Source organism: Neolamprologus multifasciatus, chromosome 11 (genome assembly GCF_963576455.1).
Source record: "Neolamprologus multifasciatus chromosome 11, fNeoMul1.2, whole genome shotgun sequence".
NCBI lineage: Eukaryota > Metazoa > Chordata > Actinopteri > Cichliformes > Cichlidae > Neolamprologus > Neolamprologus multifasciatus.
In genome coordinates, this window is record NC_140449.1 from 22,212,305 (window position 1) to 22,229,289 (window position 16,985).

Here is a 16,985-nt window from a genome sequence, read left to right on the forward strand (position 1 = left end):
TATGAATGAGCCCCAGGGCTCCAATCCAATCCCAGTAAAGTCACTTTGCCCCCTCAGCTGAATTCTCCTGATACAGTCCAACTATAAGTTGGCCCCCACAGTCACCAGATCTCAATCCAACAGAGCACCTTTGTGGTGGAACAGGTTTACATTATGCATCCGACGAATCTGCAGATGCTATCTGTGATGCAAAATCTCTGAGGAATGTTTCCAGCACCTTGTTGAATCTTTGCCACAAAGATTTAAGACTGTGCTGAAGTCAAAAGAGGGTCTAACTCAGTACTTGCAAGGTATATCTAAGAAATGGTCGGGTGAGTGTATAATCAAAGGCTATTTGTGGTGCTGTGATGTGGGCTTTTACTATTACTTTTAAAAAAAGTGTTGCTCTTATTAATTTTATGCCTTTAGTGGTGGCATGCAGTCCATTAACTGAAATGAATTTGACACCTGACCAGTCATCCTGCCTTGTGGCTTGTATGTACCTCAGAAATGCACATGCATAACTCTGGATGTATCCCTGAACTGAAACTAAAGAGCAGGTGAAATACAACTAAACAATATTAACACACTCTTTGTTCCACATTTTGTTTGTTGGGATGTGGACACCCTACCTACAAGTAGTAAAAATAATTAAAAATCCAAATGATAAAAGGTATTAACAGATTTATTAATTATTAGTTACTATTAACATTGTGAAGAAAGTAGGCAATATACAACATTTATTCACAAAAAACATATTTACTTAATAAAACTGCCAACGACAGTATCATTTAAACTAATCTTTAGGAATATTCTGAGGTCCATGTACAGCCTATTTAAATGTATAACATTTGGCATGGCATTACAACACAGTACTCATCTAACTGCATGTCCTCGCTCACTTGCATGAGAACTCAACTGACTATAAAGTGCTAACAAACAGCCCACAAAAAGTGAGGCATTTACTCATACATACGCTTTATTCGTCTCTAACATGCACACCATTCTCAGTTAGAGAACTGCACCTCTTTAGGTTTAGCGCTAGGTCCATTCAGTGCGTCTTCCTCTGAGCTGACTGCAGAGTTCACTTCCTTTGTAGACTTTTCCTTGGCCTCTGCTGTTACACCTTCATATTTCACCTCGCTACTTTGTGGGATCTCCCCGTCCCCTTCTCTCTCCATTCCCCCTTCTCTTAAGCTGCTGGTGCTGACTTCAATTATTACAATTTCATCTCCACTTTCCAGCTGAAAGATACTTTCCATTCCTCCTCCACCCTCGGTAACTGTGCCACTTCCAGTACTGCAACCTCGGCCCTCCTCTCCTATCATTCCTCCTTCACCTTCTATCAGGGCTATCATCTGCATGCCTTCCTCAGTTTCCTGTTCCAGCTTGGTCTCACCCCCCAGCTCAAACACCACCTCCTGCCCATCAAGGGGTACTAAGCCTTGGGTAGATGTGCATGAAAGCTGCAGGCTGTTGTCCTGCCCTTGGCTGAACGTAGCACTGGTTGAACCACTATCCTGTGTGTCAGTGTGGAAATGAAGGACATACGACTCCCCCTGGCTGCCATCCCCTCCCGATTGTCTCCCATCCTGCTTTTCTCCACTCCATTCTTGCAGGAGTGACATCATCCCTCCCTTATCTACCCCTTTTTCCTCTTCACCTGGCACATCTGTCTTGAACTGCAGCACGAGTGACTTTCCCTCTCCACCCATTCCTTCATCGATTGCCTCCCCAGATGAATTCCCTTCAAACTGCAGCACGTATGACTCCCCGGCCTCCCCGATATTCATCCCCTCCTTTGCCTGTTCTTCATTATCAAAACACAACACAAACTCTTTCCCTGACAAAGTTTCCCCTGTCCTCATTTGCTCCACAGTGGAATGAGGTTTCCTTTCTGCAGGGACAGGAGCAGAATCTGATGCTGCAGCTACTGTGGTGGCTGGTGTAACCATGGTAACAGTTGGCGAGGGTCCTGAGGTATCCGCTATGGGGGCTACAGTGGCAGGGGTCGACAGAGTCGGGGTAATGGTGTCAGATGTTGTGGGTAGAGAAGATGAGTTTGTGGTAGTATTAGCAGCAGTAATAGTCTGGGTGCCACTGGTCAAATTAGAGTTTGTTACTGCAGCAGCTCCGCCTGCAGTGTGACTGACTGGGGTTGGGGCCGATTTCAGAAGTGTAGCTTTTGGTTTGCGGCCCCGTCTGCCTCGTGCAGTCCGTGTGCTCTTCCCCAGTATCGGCTTCGTAAGTAGGGAGCTGGCTGAGAGGTTGTGTATTGGTGTGGCAACTGGAGTGTGTGCATTGTTACTGTTGTTAGTAATTATGATTTGTTGTTGCTGTGATACAGATGGAAACTGGGGTATCTGAGTCTGGTTTTGGTTAAGCACAGGCTGGAATGCTTGGATAGTCTGAAGCACGGGAAGGGACTGAGGCTCTGGAGCTGGTGGAGGGTTGTTTGCTGTGGGGAGGAGAATCAGGCTGGACTGGCTGCCGTTGTTGGAGGGGCACTGCAAGAGGAGGAAGTTTTGAGGCTGGGACGGTTGCGGTGGTGGCGGAGGAGGTGGTGGCTGGACTGGCGTAGGCGATGACAGAGGAATGAGCTGCAGGCCGCTTGCTGTCTGTATCATGAAGTAGTTCTGGGAGGTGTTGGGGGGAATATTAAGTGCTGGTTGGGATACAATCAGACTGCCATTGTTTCCTGAGGCTTCCAGGGTGATGGGGTTCAGCAGGGTTGTGGTGGTGGTTACTCCTCCAACACTGGCTTTCACAGCCACGCCGTCTTTACCTCCACCACCTGGGCATGGCAGGGAAACACCAGTGCCGTGGGTGCGGATATGCCTCTGCAAGTAGGAGTGCATGACAAACTCCTTCGAGCAGTACGGGCATTTGTAGTCCTTGCGTGAGGAGTGTGTGCGAAGGTGGAGTTGAAGGTTGGAGGAATGAGTAAAACTCTTACTGCAGTGGGTGCACTGAAAAGGTCTCTCGCCTGAATGCGTGCGTTCATGCTGCTCTCAGAGAAATGGTAACCAAAAAAAAGAAAAAGAAAAGAAGTTATGAAATCAGTTGATAAAACTGAACATTTTATAACATGACACTGCAGCTGCACTGACCTGTTTCAGATTTGACGTCTGGGAGAAGGACTTGGAGCAGATGGAGCACGTATGAGGCCGCAGACCAGAGTGCATCTGACTGTGTCTGCGCAGGCAGCTGGTGTTCTTGAAGGACTTGCCGCACTCTTTACACACATATGGCCTCTCACCTGTGTGCTGCCGCAAGTGGTACTGGTAGTGGGAGCTCCACTTGAAAGTGAGTGGGCAGTGAGGGCACTGAAATGCCCGTACACCTGTATGCACCTAGGTAAGATATATGTTAAAAAAAAAGGGGGGGGGGTAATTTTTAGTGTCCTACCAAAAGAAGAATCTAGAACTGAGCTTGACGAAGAGTGGAAGTCATCACAGGGAACATCAAAATATGAGAACGCTTGATACAACTGAAGCACTGAGTGACAGTGACTTAGTCATGAGAGACCAATAACTTACACCATATTTTTTTTCCTTTTGCTGTTTGCATTTGTCTGATGTAGACTGCATTCATCTCCAGAGGTAATTACATGAGAGCTAAAATACCTAATCAAGTGGAATGTAGAGTTTCACACAGACCACAATCAAGAAACCTCACATCAAGAAAATTATTTTGGTAATTAAAACCTTATTTGATTTATTTGAGTGGAGCAGAAGAGTGAGCCTTACCCGCTGATGGATAGAGAGCAGTGATGATCTCTTGAAGCTCTTTCCACACTCCGTGCAGCGGTAGGGCCTTTCCCCAGTGTGATCCCTCATGTGGTATTTCAACCCTGATGAACCTTTGAAGGCTTTTCCACACTCTGAACAGCGGTATGGCCTTTCTGTGTGAACACGTGAGACACGAGTTTAAAAACAACAACAACAAAAAGTACAGCAGAATAAGGAGTTCTTAAAAAAAAAAAAAAAAGACTGAATATCAGCACAGTTTTATGCCTCATCTGCTTTCTTTCTGAATATCTTTACCTCCAGCAGGAGTGCTCTTGCTAGATCCCGTCTTTTTGTGGGCTTTGGTTGGTTTTGCTGGCTGCTCCTCTTGTTCCTCTCCAACGGCTATGATGTCGACATGAATCTCCCTCTGGTCCTCCTGCTGCTTGTCAGCCTGGCTCGGAGAAGAGGGAAGGGGGAGAGACAAGGAAAGCGACGGAGGGCACACGATTTCGGCCTCTGCCTCAGCCAGGAGACGCTGCTCGGGAGTGTGGGAGTGTTGGTGCGTGAGGAGCGAGGAGAGAAGAGGGAAAGAGCGGTCGCAGGCAGAGCAGCTGAACTGGGAACGGGACTGTGATGAAAGAGAGTGCATCTGGAGGGAAAAAAAGAAGAAAAAAAAAGAAAATGAAAACAGGAGGTAGTTCATTTGATAGTTTTTTTTATTAGAAAGCACTGATCTAAATAAATATTAGTACATTATAGAAAATGCAGAACCCAGAGAGCAATGCACACAGTTCACTCAGAAACTGCCTTGAACACAAGCTATGAAGACTTTCATAATGTTGTGATGCCACAACTCTTTAGTCCCACCTACACCAACGATCCAACTTTTTTCCTTTTTGGCACTGCCAGCTCTGACTCTAAAACATCTCAGCCACAAGAAAAGCAATAAATGACACTAAATTTCCTGTTGCTTACTGCAAGACCATGTAAGAGTCTTCGTGCACTCCAATGCGCTACTTTTATTTTTGGTGGCAATGTTCCCTCAGCAGGAAAAGAAAACATTCTTGGAAGAAATCGGAACTTATGGAAACTCGAAGACCAGTTTCAGACCAATAAACAAGCACTGGGAGTGGGGTGCATTTTTTTCCCCCTATATCACCTACAGTGCCACTTAAAATTAGCTGGATTATTTCTTAGCATTCCCAAACACAAACGAGTGAAAAATTTGCTAAAAATTAATGTACTATTGGAAATGGTAACACAACTGCAGGAAAACATTGTGTTTTATGTAACATAGTGACTTCAGCATGACTGCATCACTGTACTGAGTTGGATTGTGGTTTTAAATGTGTGCGATTTGGACTTTTTTGTTACTGACAGTTGGAGGGCTCTTTTGGAAAGGCCTGTTAGATTTCATGTAGAGCTACAGGCACGGCATGGGCATGATAAAACAATCCATAAAAGTCCCTTTCTTGATACATTACACACTTATACTAACTTGTTAACAAAAGGACCTTTAAGATGGATAAATGTTAGTCTTGCTGTAGGTTTTGTAATCTGTACAAAAGTGTTAGTAGTAGAACAGTTGCAACAGTCATTCTCACCAGTGATACATGTCTATTGAGGCCTCCGCTCGTCTTAAAGGTCTTATTGCAGTAGCCACATGACAGCCCTGCCCATGTGGTTCTGGCCTCTGGCTGAACGGTCTCAGAGCTCTGAGTCACCTCAGTGAAGCTCTGTAACAGGTCAAACTGGGCCTGGGTGGTGCCGACATTCTGAGGACAAACCAAAGGAAGTAGTAATACATATCAAAAATATATGTCCTCAAACTGAACTCATTGGCTTTATAGGGACTTTTATTTGCTCCAATTCAAAGTATATTTTAATTAAGAGTACTTATACTTCTGCCCCACATTACATAAAAAACACTATCTAACAGGGAAAACCTTTTGAATTCACGCCAGTTTATTTTGCATATCACTGGGTTCATGTTAACAATGTTTGTTTGGGTGTTGATCATTTGTGGCCTTCACACACCAACATCATGTTCAGACGACACATAAGCTGCAGTAGCAGTTGACAGGATGAGCCAATCGCAAAGTTTGTCAAAAACCTGTGTCAGCCTATGAGTTGACTGACGGCTGTTTCAAGTGCACAACCAACAATTCATGGTTATCACAGTTTTTCTGCCTAACGCCCTATTTCAAATCGGTTCTACCACTATTATGAATGTGTTTCTACTATTTGTAGGATCTAAATTGGGCTTAATTGTCCAACTACAACTACTTATTTTAAAGCATTTAAGGAAATGTGTGATGTTGGCGGTTGAGATAAATATTTTTATGCAATGTGCATTTATCCGTTTGAACCCATCACTTACTGCATTGCTGCCATCTGCTCCCTCTGACAATCCAAGGAGCACCTCTGTCGTGTGTCCACTTTCAGCCACTGTGGTAGTTTCCACCACCTCCTCAAAGTCAGCAAGCAGGTGTCCAGCTCCCACCAGCCCATCCCCAACTTCCATCCCAGATCCGACCCCTGCCCCTCCACCAACCCCATCTTCCTCTGGAGCCATGTGAATGGCCTGGTGCTCCTCTAGGTCTGTCCGTGTGCCAAAAGTGTGGCTGCAGCTGCCACAGCTGTACAAGAGCACACTGGCTCCGGTGTCTGTACTCAGGTGAACCTCTGTCCCAATGGCTCTAGATGCGCACACGTTCTCCCCAGAAGAAGTGAGGGTGAGCTGGGGGAGAAGGCCTGGATTTTGGCCAGAGGAGGTGGTTGACAGGAACACTTCTTCCATCCCCACCCCAACTCCATCAGTTCCTTCCTGGCTCACAAATCCCACCATGTCTGTCAACATTGATGATGTCACTTCCTCTCCCCCCACCACCACCTCCACTACCTCATTTCTCTTCCTTGCATCCTCGCCCCTCTTTCCCTCTTTCCCACCTGCGTTTAGGTTGGAGTGCGAGTTCTTGTGCAGGGCCAGGTTTGACGAATGAGTAAAGCTTCGTCCACACTCACCGCAGATGTAGGGCCTCTCGCCTGTATGTATCCTCATGTGCTGCCTCAGGTTAGTGGACTGCGTGAAGGATTTGTTACACACTGTGCAGGTGTAAGGTTTGAGACCGAGATGGACATTCTTGTGTCTCCGCAGACTGCTCGAGTTCTTGAAGGCCTTCGGACAAGTGTCACACGGGTATGGGCATTCTCCTGTGTGTTGGCGCAGGTGATACTGGTAGTGAGAACTCCATTTAAAAGTAAGGGGGCAGTAGGGACACAAGAAGGTACGCACTCCAGTGTGGACACTCTGGTGGACCTGGGGGGAAACCGATATGGTGAAATAGCTCGTTTGTAAACATTAAAAAAACAAACAAACAAAAAAAACTTTTTTGGCGTCTCACCTGGAGAAGAGAAGAGCGTTTGAAGGCTTTGCCGCAGTCCTGACATTTATAAGGCTTCTCCCCTGAGTGTGACCTGCAAAATAAAGGTAACTATTCAGGAGGAAAACATGGTTAATCATATAACATCATTATTTGTGCAAAATACAATCAAACCCATATCTAAGTAATTTCTTTTGCTATGCATCGTATAGTATAACATCTTGTTTTATGTCAGAAATTAGCTCTTTATTTTACATTGAAATTTGCCTTTTTGACACTTTCCATCAACCTGACTGTGGCCCGATTAAAGATGTGAAAAAGGAAGGCTGGGAGGTGCTGGTTAGATTGTATTTCTTCCTGCTGATATTCAGTCCTCTTCTCATTCATTCCCTAATCACTCATTGCTTCTGATTAATCTCCTGGTCAGTTCTAGTAAACTGGGTTTATTAAATATTGTTTTACATGACATGCTATTCCTGTATTCCTGATCGCAGGAATTAAAATATTAATGGATCTGCGTTTTAGCTGTAGAAGCCAATTGACTGCAGAACGTCTTCTGTATTTAAAATGTACATCATCAAGTTAGATATGAGATGGCGAACATGAAAACACCATCAGGATTGAAACAAAGACGTAGCAGACAATTCTTGAATCCCCTGTTATAGAGTTAGTCCATTAGGTTTTTTGGACAGCGACATAATTTTGTATTTTTGCCTCTGTACACTTCCACAGTGGATTTTAACTCGTGATAAATAAAACAGATAAAATACTTGGAGTTGATTACAAGTGCTGAATTTGCACTTCGTAGCTTTTCACTGGATATCCTAATAGAATAGGTTCAAAGAGATGGCGATGGAAGTGAAGGAGGCCATCATTAGACCGAAACGAATAAAATAAATCAGATGGATGAAATAAACTTTGGGAGTGGCCAAATCAACAATTTTGTTCATTCTTCAAAAGAAGGAATGTATTGGCCAACTCAGTAACGCCAAAAAGCCTGAAAGAAATCCAAAGCCAGCTAAAGTTCATGATGACAGAATTTCCATGGTTACAAAAACAACTTCACAACATCCAACCAAGGAGGTGTGTCATTGTCAAAGTCCACAATCATGGGATCCCTTTATGAACAGAGCATTCACAAGAGGGTGCAAACCCCTCATTACACTCAGGAGGTCACATTAGATTAAAAAAAAAAAATCTAAATGAGCCTTCACCATTCTGGGGGAAAAAAAACAACAACCCTAGATGACACTGAGAAGAAGAGAAAAAGCTGTGATCTGAGGTTTACCACATTATTTGTAAAACATGGTGGAGGAAATGTTATGGGATGAGCCGGTGTTCTGGGAATCCATCCTACCTGACAAACCATCCTACCCGTTGTTTTTGCGCATGCGCACAACACGAAATTTAGTTGCAAATTGTCCTACCTTTGTGAATATGACCTAGAAGCATACTTTAACGGCTAAAATTAAGTGGCAAATCATTTTACCTTTGTTAATAAAAGCTAGAGACATACTCTGACGGGTAAAATGAAGTGCCAAACCATGCTATCTTTGTGAATGTTACCTACAAGCATACTTTGACGGGTAAAATGAAGTGGCAAACCGTCCTGGCTTTATAATTATGAGCTACAAGCATACTCTGATGGGCAAAGTTAAGTGGCAAACCATCATACCCACTTAAATTTGTGCTGGAATTACTCTGTGACAGCAGAAATATGCATAAACTACTTATGGTAGGACGTTTTGCCAAAGTAGGATGGTTTGTCAGAAGACCGGGTCACTAGTGTTTATTGATAATATGACTGCTGATTGAAGAAAAATGGTGATTTTTTTTTTGCTTAGCAGACTCCACCTTTGGCAAACATATTTAATGAGGACACATTGAGATGTGCAGGTGACGGAAGTTAAATGACTAAATTTGTTAGTGCAGAACCGTATTAGCCTTAAAAGACAAAACTGTAACCGTATCAAACGTAATGATATAACGGCCAAATACGGATATCGGCTGATATTAGCCTTGTTGACTCATACCAACATATATGCATTTACATTTGCCTTTTGTGGTTTTTTTGGGGTGACTAAATGTTCAAACATAGCATAAAGAGCAAGGAGATGCTAATCTTTTTATGAAGCACAGTTCGTTGGGTTTTTTTTTATTTTATTTTTTTTTACCCCTCCTGGTACAAAGACTGGAATTATTAGCAGAAGAAAACAAACTGGAAAACATCACTGGTATCTGCTAACAGCTAAAATGTTCAATTCAATTTTATTTATGTAGCGCCAAATCACAACAACAGATGCTTTAAGGTGCTTTATATTGTAAGGTAAAGGCTCCACAAAAATATAAAGAAAACCCCAACAATCAGATGACTCCCTATGAGATAGCACTTGGTGACAGTGGGAAGGAAAAACTCCCCTTTAACAGGAAGAAAGCTACAGCAAAACATTATTTTAGACAACCTCAACTGGTCATGAACTTCCTAATATGTGAATCCTCAATATTAATATAATTTTAGTGTTGGTACCGTTGGTGATAGAGCAGAGCAGAGGAGCCCTTGAAGGCCTTGGGACAGAGGTTGCAGCGGTAGGGCCTTTCATTGTTGTGGCTCCGCAGGTGGTGGGTCAGCCTGGATGACCACCTGAAGCTCTTGCCACAGTCCAGACACTGGAAGGGATGATCCGTCTGCTCTGGCTGCGGGACTGACCCGGACACTGACGATGACACCATGTCCAGAACCACTTCCTCGCCACCTTCTACTCCCCCTTTTTCTCCCCCCACCAGCTCCCCTCTCTCCCGGTCATCCTCGCCATCGTCTCCCGAACCAAGAAGAGACGGGAAAGGTGAGAGGGACGCGGTGGATTGAGCTGGTAAAAGCTCTGCTTGGACGACTAGGGCCACTGAGTTGGCCATTACCAGATCAACCTGGTGGCAGATGATGGTTTTCCTTAGAGGCAGAGGGGTGGGTGGGATCAGTTTGTGTGCGGCATCATGGTTTTTCTTTCATCTTTTCTTCTGTGCCTTCATAAATTCCTTCCCTGCTGGCCACTGTAGCACCAGCTGTCATCCCAAGCAGTGAAATGAGGGCACGTCTGAGATAAAAGGAGAAGGAAATAAATACAGTATTACAATATTATAACAGTTGGTACCAAAGCTCCCTTCAAATTTCCCTCCCTCCCTCCCATCTCTGAAGCTGGTCCTCCCTCCCCGCTGTCTTTCCTCCGGCCGTCAGTCCGTGTGCGCTGTATCTCCACACTGGCGCACGGTTTCTGTCCTTCCCCGCAGTGCGGTGCTTGTTAGCACCACAAACCAGCGGCTACAGCAAAGTTACACACCGTGCTACTCTATAACTGTCCTAATGTCTTCCGACGAGCTCTTGCAATCCAGCAGTTAAAGCAGACACACACATACAGATTCTTTGGCGAATTAACAAAAACAGTTAGTGGCCTGCTTTTAAAGCTAACCAAGCCTCCGGCTCAGTGCGGAACAGCTTCTTTTAACTGCTCGCCATGAATGTGCATGAATGCGGGCTGAGGCCGTACTTACCGCGGGTACTTAACTCATCTTAAAGCTATATTGTTGATCATATGAAAAGAAACTGGGTACTGCAGTGCTAATCCACACAACCTTAACAATAAACACAGCACAAACTAACAGCAGTTCTCCACCCAATGCCGCCTTTCAAGAACAGCGGCGGCGATTGGCTGATACGTACAATAGATGAGCTACTCCCATTGGCTGGGGGCTTGAACAGACAGGTTGATGTTCTTACCAGAAAACATTTAGAAAACCAAAATTTGGCGTAAGCTAGTTATTAGTAAAGGATCCATACTCCAAGATGCTCCAAATTAATTTAAAAGCTTTTTTCACATTTGAGCTCAACATTTATCAGTTTTTGCCTCGACTCTTCTGCACAGACTGTTGGGTAATGTAGTTTCTGAGTGTGCACCCCCTCAAAAAACGTCCATCTGTCACACAGTTCATATTACAGGTGTGGTAGTAGGCCACGCATATTTAAAGACACACAAAAACCAGTGTGCACATTCTGAAGTTTTTATTTCACCAAGGCACATATTTCACATTGAGGCCAATTAGTGTGTGTAAGAGGCATTTTGATGTTACAACAATAATTTAAACGTGATGGTATAATAATAGCGAATAAGAATAAAAACTGTATAAAAGTACAAAAGGACAGGAGACTTGCTCCACTGCAGCACAAAATAAATAGTTCCACCAAGTTACTTAAATAAATAGTCAATACTGTAACAAATACTAGAATAGGAATGAATAAAAATTATAGTGATAAAATTGGTCATCTACAGTATGTTGTAGAAAACGACATAATACACAAAAGCACTGTATACAACATTTACATTCTTGTACATTTATGTACACCTGTACAGAACATAGTGTCACAATACATAGTATTTTAAGGCTTTGGGTGTTTAACTAAAAACAAAAAACAAAAAAATCCCAAACTTTTCTACACCAAAGCACAGGTTCAAAATCAGCCATCCCACTCTTAGGAAGGGCCAATCCCGACAAGTTTGTGCAAAGAATCTAATCAGGATCATCAGTGCTTAGCAACAGGGCACATTCATATGACTTTACCACAATGTTAACTACGCCTCCTCGTGCAGAACACAAGGGAAGCAGGCACTGAAAACACAAATGTGACTGTGGTACGAAAGAAAGGATTCGCTTTTCTTCAAATACCATCCTAACATGGAAGAAATAAAGTAAAACGAATTTGATAAGGAATTGATAAATGAATGTGTCATGTGGAATGTTTTACCATGGCTGGAGATGACATTATGAGCTTTTGAAACATATACTTTAAGGGCCCTATAAATAAGCAATAGTGAAGGCCTAGGCTGCCCCAAATGCATGCTACATCTACTGGAAGAATTATCATCTGAAGAAAAATAAAAATGTAAAAGTAAATTAAGCTAATTTATACAAATGTCATTATCAGAGCTATCAGTTCAGGAAGTGCTACAGTGTTTGTTTTTTGTTTTTGTTTTTGTTTTTAGGATCAGTGAGACACAAGAGAAAGGGAAAGATTACAGAAATGTGGGCAAATGAGTTCACGTTAGTACAGAAATAAGATAAATAAATAAAAATTAAATAAATAACTAACATTCAATAAATAAATAAATACATAAATAACACGGTCATGAAAAAGGGCTTAAGGAGAAAGTTTGGAGTTTCTTGACATGATCATTGGAGTTAAACTGGAACTTGAGCTGGAATCGATGGTTGTAACTGGCTGCATTGTGGTGCATCCTCAATGGCTCTGATGGAAAGACACATTCCTCAACACACATGCTGACACACAGGTTGATATTTGGGCCTCTTTAGGGATGCTGTCAACTACAGTGCACACTGACATGGTCTTGTTTCCCTTTTGATGGGGACGGAAGTCCATGTATTCTCACTGGCTCTGCAGCCCTCTCTTACTTTCTGTATCATCATTGGACTGCAGTGACCTTGGGCTTAAGGCTGAGGAAGGCTCTGTATGCCCAGTCACAGAAGAGCTTGAAGTGTTGAAGAAGCTCATTGGTGGACTGCAGGACATCAAACTGATAGGGGAGGTGAGGGGGGAGGGAGGGGGTCGCCGGACTGAGCCTTGGTGCTTCAACTCTCAGCATCTGTGGAGGAGAAGACGGGCAACCATACGGATTAGAAAGCTCAATCACAGCGGTGGTGGCGCGCGCTGAGAATCGAACAGACAAACTCAGCTCCTCACCTGACGGTGCAGCAGAGTGATGAGAGATTTCATCTCTCTGATCATCTCCACCAGCTTGGGCACTGCAGGGTGGTGGTGCTTCTTCGACACTCTGTTGAGCCACTCAAAGTGGTGCTCGTACAGCTTCAGGTCGGAATGAAGCTGTGAGAGCGTGGGCTTCAGCTGGAAACAACGCAAAAATACTTCAGAGACTTAGCATGGGAGTGTCGAAACAGGCCAGCTCCCCGCCCCCTCTCTCTTTCTCGCCACATGCACACACACAAATACATTATCAGAGCATTACCTCAAGATTGTTGAGGTCATGGGCTGATCTGTTGCTCATTTCTGGCAGAGACTTGAACCTGTGGGGCTCCACTTCTGAGTCAAATGCATGCTCCTTCTGAAAGAGAAAACAAGACACAGAGCAGCCCCTTAGCAATTTACATCAGCGCAATTTTACTCATCCTGAAACAAGTCACGGCAGCATGAGGAAAGTATTAGTCTAGCATCTTGATTGGGTGCCTGTTTTCTGCACTTAGAGACAGTAGCTCTCACTGAGGGGAGTGTGGCCGATCGGGTCAGTGTGAGTTCACCCACATTCAGCCTCCCCAAATGTCAACAATAAGAGCAAATGAGCTGAACCCACAGGATGTTTTCTGCTGGGAGTGTGGATAACAACATACGCAGTGACTAAGAAAGCTCCAAGTGGGACAGACAACACAGGCCTGCGGGGAAACTCCAGGGTCACAGCTATAAAAAGAAAGAATGACGCAGTGCCGCTGCCCAGCTCAAGTTGTGTTGTAAACTACGTCCAGACAGCAGGTGTAGTGCCCATTTTGACCAGCAGAGGGGGATAAACAACCTAATGCCAGGTTTATGGGATTCTGCTTTGGAAGGGCAGCTAAGCTCATCAGTAGTGCAATTTAGTATTAAAGACGTAGGCCTATTTTAGTAATGAATAGGGACAAATAGAGATGAGATGAAGTGGTATGCGTCATTTCTAATCAGCAGAGGAACATAACAACATTAGAATAATGATTGCTGAGAAATGTTTTGTATAAACAAGTTGAGTGCGCTTATTGCTTCCTTAACCTGTTGTTCTGTGCTTCCCTTGCATTACTTGTTGTTCGCTTCCACTTGTTTTTGTTGATGTTTTTGGAGATAAATGTCCTGTATTGTTTCTACATCAGCCCTTTATAAGAGCTCACTTATGTCTGTGGTCCAATGTTTTGTCTCCGCTGCCGTTTTCTCCCCTGCTGTCCCTTACTTCCCCCGTCCCTCGCCTCTCCCCGTGTCTCATACCAGGTGCACAGGCACATGCAACACGACGTGCACATGTGCATGCATGCACACACACACACACCACCGGCTTGTCATCTAGTTGTTTCTCTGATCTCTTCATCTCTTGTGGTTTTTGCCCCATCTTTCTCAGCCTTTAATTCTGCCTCTTATCCCAGTTTCTCTCGCTCTCTTCATCCCAGACCATGACCTCACCTGACAGAACCTAGCATCCAACCTTTTTCTTCCTGAATGCAAATACTGGAATGTGATAAATCTTTTTGATTTTTATCACGTCACTTTGCTGTGGCGACCGAAAGCAAAACACTAAACACCGCACCTACACTACCACGGCTATTTACAGAGCCCTCAATGCACACACAAACGGCCACAAAAATGCATACAGACAAACGCATGCACACACGTATACACATTCGTATGTATGCAAGCGTGCACAGACTCATACACAGGCACACTGGAAAACCTGGGCCCATATAGAACTATGTTTATACACATACGCACATTTCTCCCTCTTTAAAGCATCAGTTTCATTGCTCTTTTGCAGGGACTTTCCATGGATTCCCATTCTATTTATCTTTCCTAACTTTGTCCTCTTTTTAGTGGAATTCCACACAAAAAAGGGGGGGGGATTAAAAATAAATCCCCAGTGTTAGTGAACACTGTCTAACACTGTTTCGGATGCCCTTTGATAATCCTGGTGTGCTCACATCTGGATTTCAGATTGTGATGCTACTACACAATGGCTATAACATTATTTCAAAGCACAAACACAAACACACACACAAACACTTTCTCAACACTGCTGGACAAGACTAGAGAGAGTATGTGGCTATTTCTAATTTTATCTCCTGAACAAAAGAGTTTAAAGATTTGCATAATGCAAAAATAGAATCAATATCAGCCATGTGTAACCAAAGATCCAGAGATATGATGCCGTTTTCTTTTCAGCTGTTAAAACACAGCGTTGATACACAATCACCTGTCGGATCCAAATCTTGTCTAAGTTCTCAAATCTGATTTCCCTACTCACTCGACTGTCATCGCAATAGGATTTCGGGCCAGACTTGTCGCATTTAATTGGGGAGAGAAGCTCAACACTTCACCAACCGCCGACCATAAACATGTTTCTGTGTAAACAAGCATGCAATACACGCTGCTGTCATTTCACAGACGGCGTGCTTGGCTGTTTTTGTAGCTGGCTGGAGGTAGATTTCAATTCACTGCACCTCCACTGGCACCTTCTTTGCCACCAAGTCTTAATGCAACCGCCACCAGGGGAGGTGACCAGGCACACCGGCATGCTGCTGAGTCAGACCGCCTCTCCCGTGTGGATTAAAAGTGAGATCACTGAGTCAAATCCCTCCCGAGACGTTTGTTGCCCCCGTGTAAGCATGCAGATGGACTCGTGAAAGCAGCTTAAGGTGGACTAAAGCCCCGAGCAAACCTGGTATGCGTTTGCACAATAGTGCGTGATGCAAAGTCGGTGCGGTTTAATGTGTGAGGTTACCTAAACCGAAAGCTAACATTAGCACCCAAATCCAATTAGTAAAAGATCAGTCTGTGGTGTAATGACCAGCATCGTCTTCCAATTCAATTAGCACGGGGTGGTCAGGGCCTCGCAGCCTCGACTCCCCCTGTCAGAGGCTGATTGGTAAACCTAATGGTCTTGACGACAGCTTCATCACTTACCAGCAGTTCTGTGGTGAGTTTCATTAGATTTTTGGTCTGATTGGACAGTTTATCCAAGTCACTGGGTCGCCGCTGTGGCACCGGAGAGGCAGACGTGAACACGGGCAGCTGAGCCAATAGCAGCGAGAAGAGGAGAGATGAGGAGGAGTCGAGCAGCACTGCAGGGGTAGAACAAAACGGAAGCAATTAGTGGAGAGGCGCTGTCATCTCGCCATAATGATAATGGCCTCGGGGCACGGCTGTCAGCTTTAGGGGAAGATATTGCACCATGATATAAACAATAGCTCCAGACTTGGCAAGAAGAATCCTAAAGAGCTTCAGAGTCATGTTTTCACAGGCTGAATGCAAATCATTAAAACATTAAAAGCCAGGCTTTGACACAGAATAGCTCCATTTCATCTTTACCATAAGCAAGGCAATGAATGCCGCTGATTGTCACACCTGCAACTCGATAGGTACGTGAGCCGGTGGTATAAATTATATAGACCAAGTCAAGCCAAGTCAACTCTCCTAACAGTAAGCTCATTCATTCTTGTCCTTTCAAGTTCAAGTACAAGGTAGACTAAGTATTAAAAGGGAACCACAGTGGTGTTGAGATGATGAATGCTTGATAATTACAGGTGAACCACAAGAATCGCAGCCAAAATAACACTGCAGAAGCATCTGAGCTCTCCGTCCCAGAGAACTTTAACAGAATTAAGTTGCCCAAATCTTCAGTCGAGCAATAAAGAAGCAGTTGTTTAGATTTTCTGATCTCTAAATAATTTAACCTGTGCACAGTGGGGGGGAAAGCAACTTTTTAACAACAACAAAAAACTAACAATTTTTTTTTTTTAGAACAAAGCTGATTAAAAATGAGACACATTAAACATTTATAAGATTTTTTTAACCCACAGTCATATAATCACTTACATTTCATATTGGTTCGGATCCAAGAGATAGGCAAACCAGCAGAAAAACGGAGGCAAATAAATAAATAAATAGAAAATTAATAAATAAATTGAACTCCGGAAACTGTCACGTGCTCCGGTTTCTTCTTTCTCACTCTTCTGTCAGAGTGAGGAGGAAAGTTGTCAGGACACACTGAATGAGAGAGCGCAGAGTGATGAGTGAGAGCACTCAGACGGCAAAGTCAGAAAGTTAAAGGTAAAAAAAAAAAATGCGAATATCGTCAAA

The 16,985-nt window shown here is 43.8% G+C and overlaps 2 protein-coding genes across 3 annotated transcripts; both read right to left on the reverse strand.

Annotated features, from left to right (window-relative positions):
• Nucleotides 1-648: 648 nt before the first annotated feature.
• znf628 (zinc finger protein 628) lies at nucleotides 649-10,008 on the reverse strand. The gene is made up of 8 exons (XM_085177172.1): nucleotides 9,621-10,008; nucleotides 7,115-7,187; nucleotides 6,091-7,029; nucleotides 5,315-5,485; nucleotides 4,026-4,359; nucleotides 3,729-3,883; nucleotides 3,090-3,332; nucleotides 649-2,984 (listed from the first exon to the last, which is right to left on the reverse strand). The coding sequence occupies exons 1-8, from the start codon at nucleotides 10,004-10,006 to the stop codon at nucleotides 987-989; spliced, it is 4,299 nt and encodes a 1,432-aa protein (XP_085033298.1). The 5' UTR covers nucleotides 10,007-10,008; the 3' UTR covers nucleotides 649-986.
• A 2,556-nt stretch (nucleotides 10,009-12,564) lies between these two features.
• il11a (interleukin 11a) lies at nucleotides 12,565-16,838 on the reverse strand. 2 transcript variants are annotated; one of them, XM_085177180.1, is made up of 5 exons: nucleotides 16,722-16,838; nucleotides 15,810-15,967; nucleotides 13,126-13,221; nucleotides 12,843-13,004; nucleotides 12,565-12,744 (listed from the first exon to the last, which is right to left on the reverse strand). In XM_085177180.1, exons 1-5 carry the CDS (start codon nucleotides 16,726-16,728, stop codon nucleotides 12,565-12,567), a joined length of 603 nt encoding a protein of 200 aa, XP_085033306.1. In that variant the 5' UTR covers nucleotides 16,729-16,838. The 2 variants fall into 2 exon arrangements, with proteins under 2 accessions (XP_085033306.1, XP_085033307.1); XM_085177181.1 differs by lacking the exon at nucleotides 16,722-16,838 and adding an exon at nucleotides 16,215-16,706.
• Nucleotides 16,839-16,985: the final 147 nt, after the last annotated feature.

Coding starts and splice junctions, on each gene's coding strand:
- znf628 (XM_085177172.1), bottom strand. CDS start 10,006: ATGGCCAACTCAGTGGCCCTAGTCGTCCAAGCAGAGCTTTTACCAGCT. Junction 3,884..4,025: donor CAAGAGCACTCCTGCTGGAG/GTAAAGATATTC, acceptor GTGTTCACACAG/AAAGGCCATACCGCTGTTCA. Junction 3,333..3,728: donor TGCTCTCTATCCATCAGCGG/GTAAGGCTCACT, acceptor TATCTTACCTAG/GTGCATACAGGTGTACGGGC.
- il11a (XM_085177181.1), bottom strand. CDS start 16,335: ATGAGCTTACTGTTAGGAGAGTTGACTTGGCTTGACTTGGTCTATATA. Junction 15,968..16,214: donor CATTCATTGCCTTGCTTATG/GTAAAGATGAAA, acceptor CTACCCCTGCAG/TGCTGCTCGACTCCTCCTCA. Junction 13,222..15,809: donor AACTCACCACAGAACTGCTG/GTAAGTGATGAA, acceptor TTTCTCTTTCAG/AAGGAGCATGCATTTGACTC.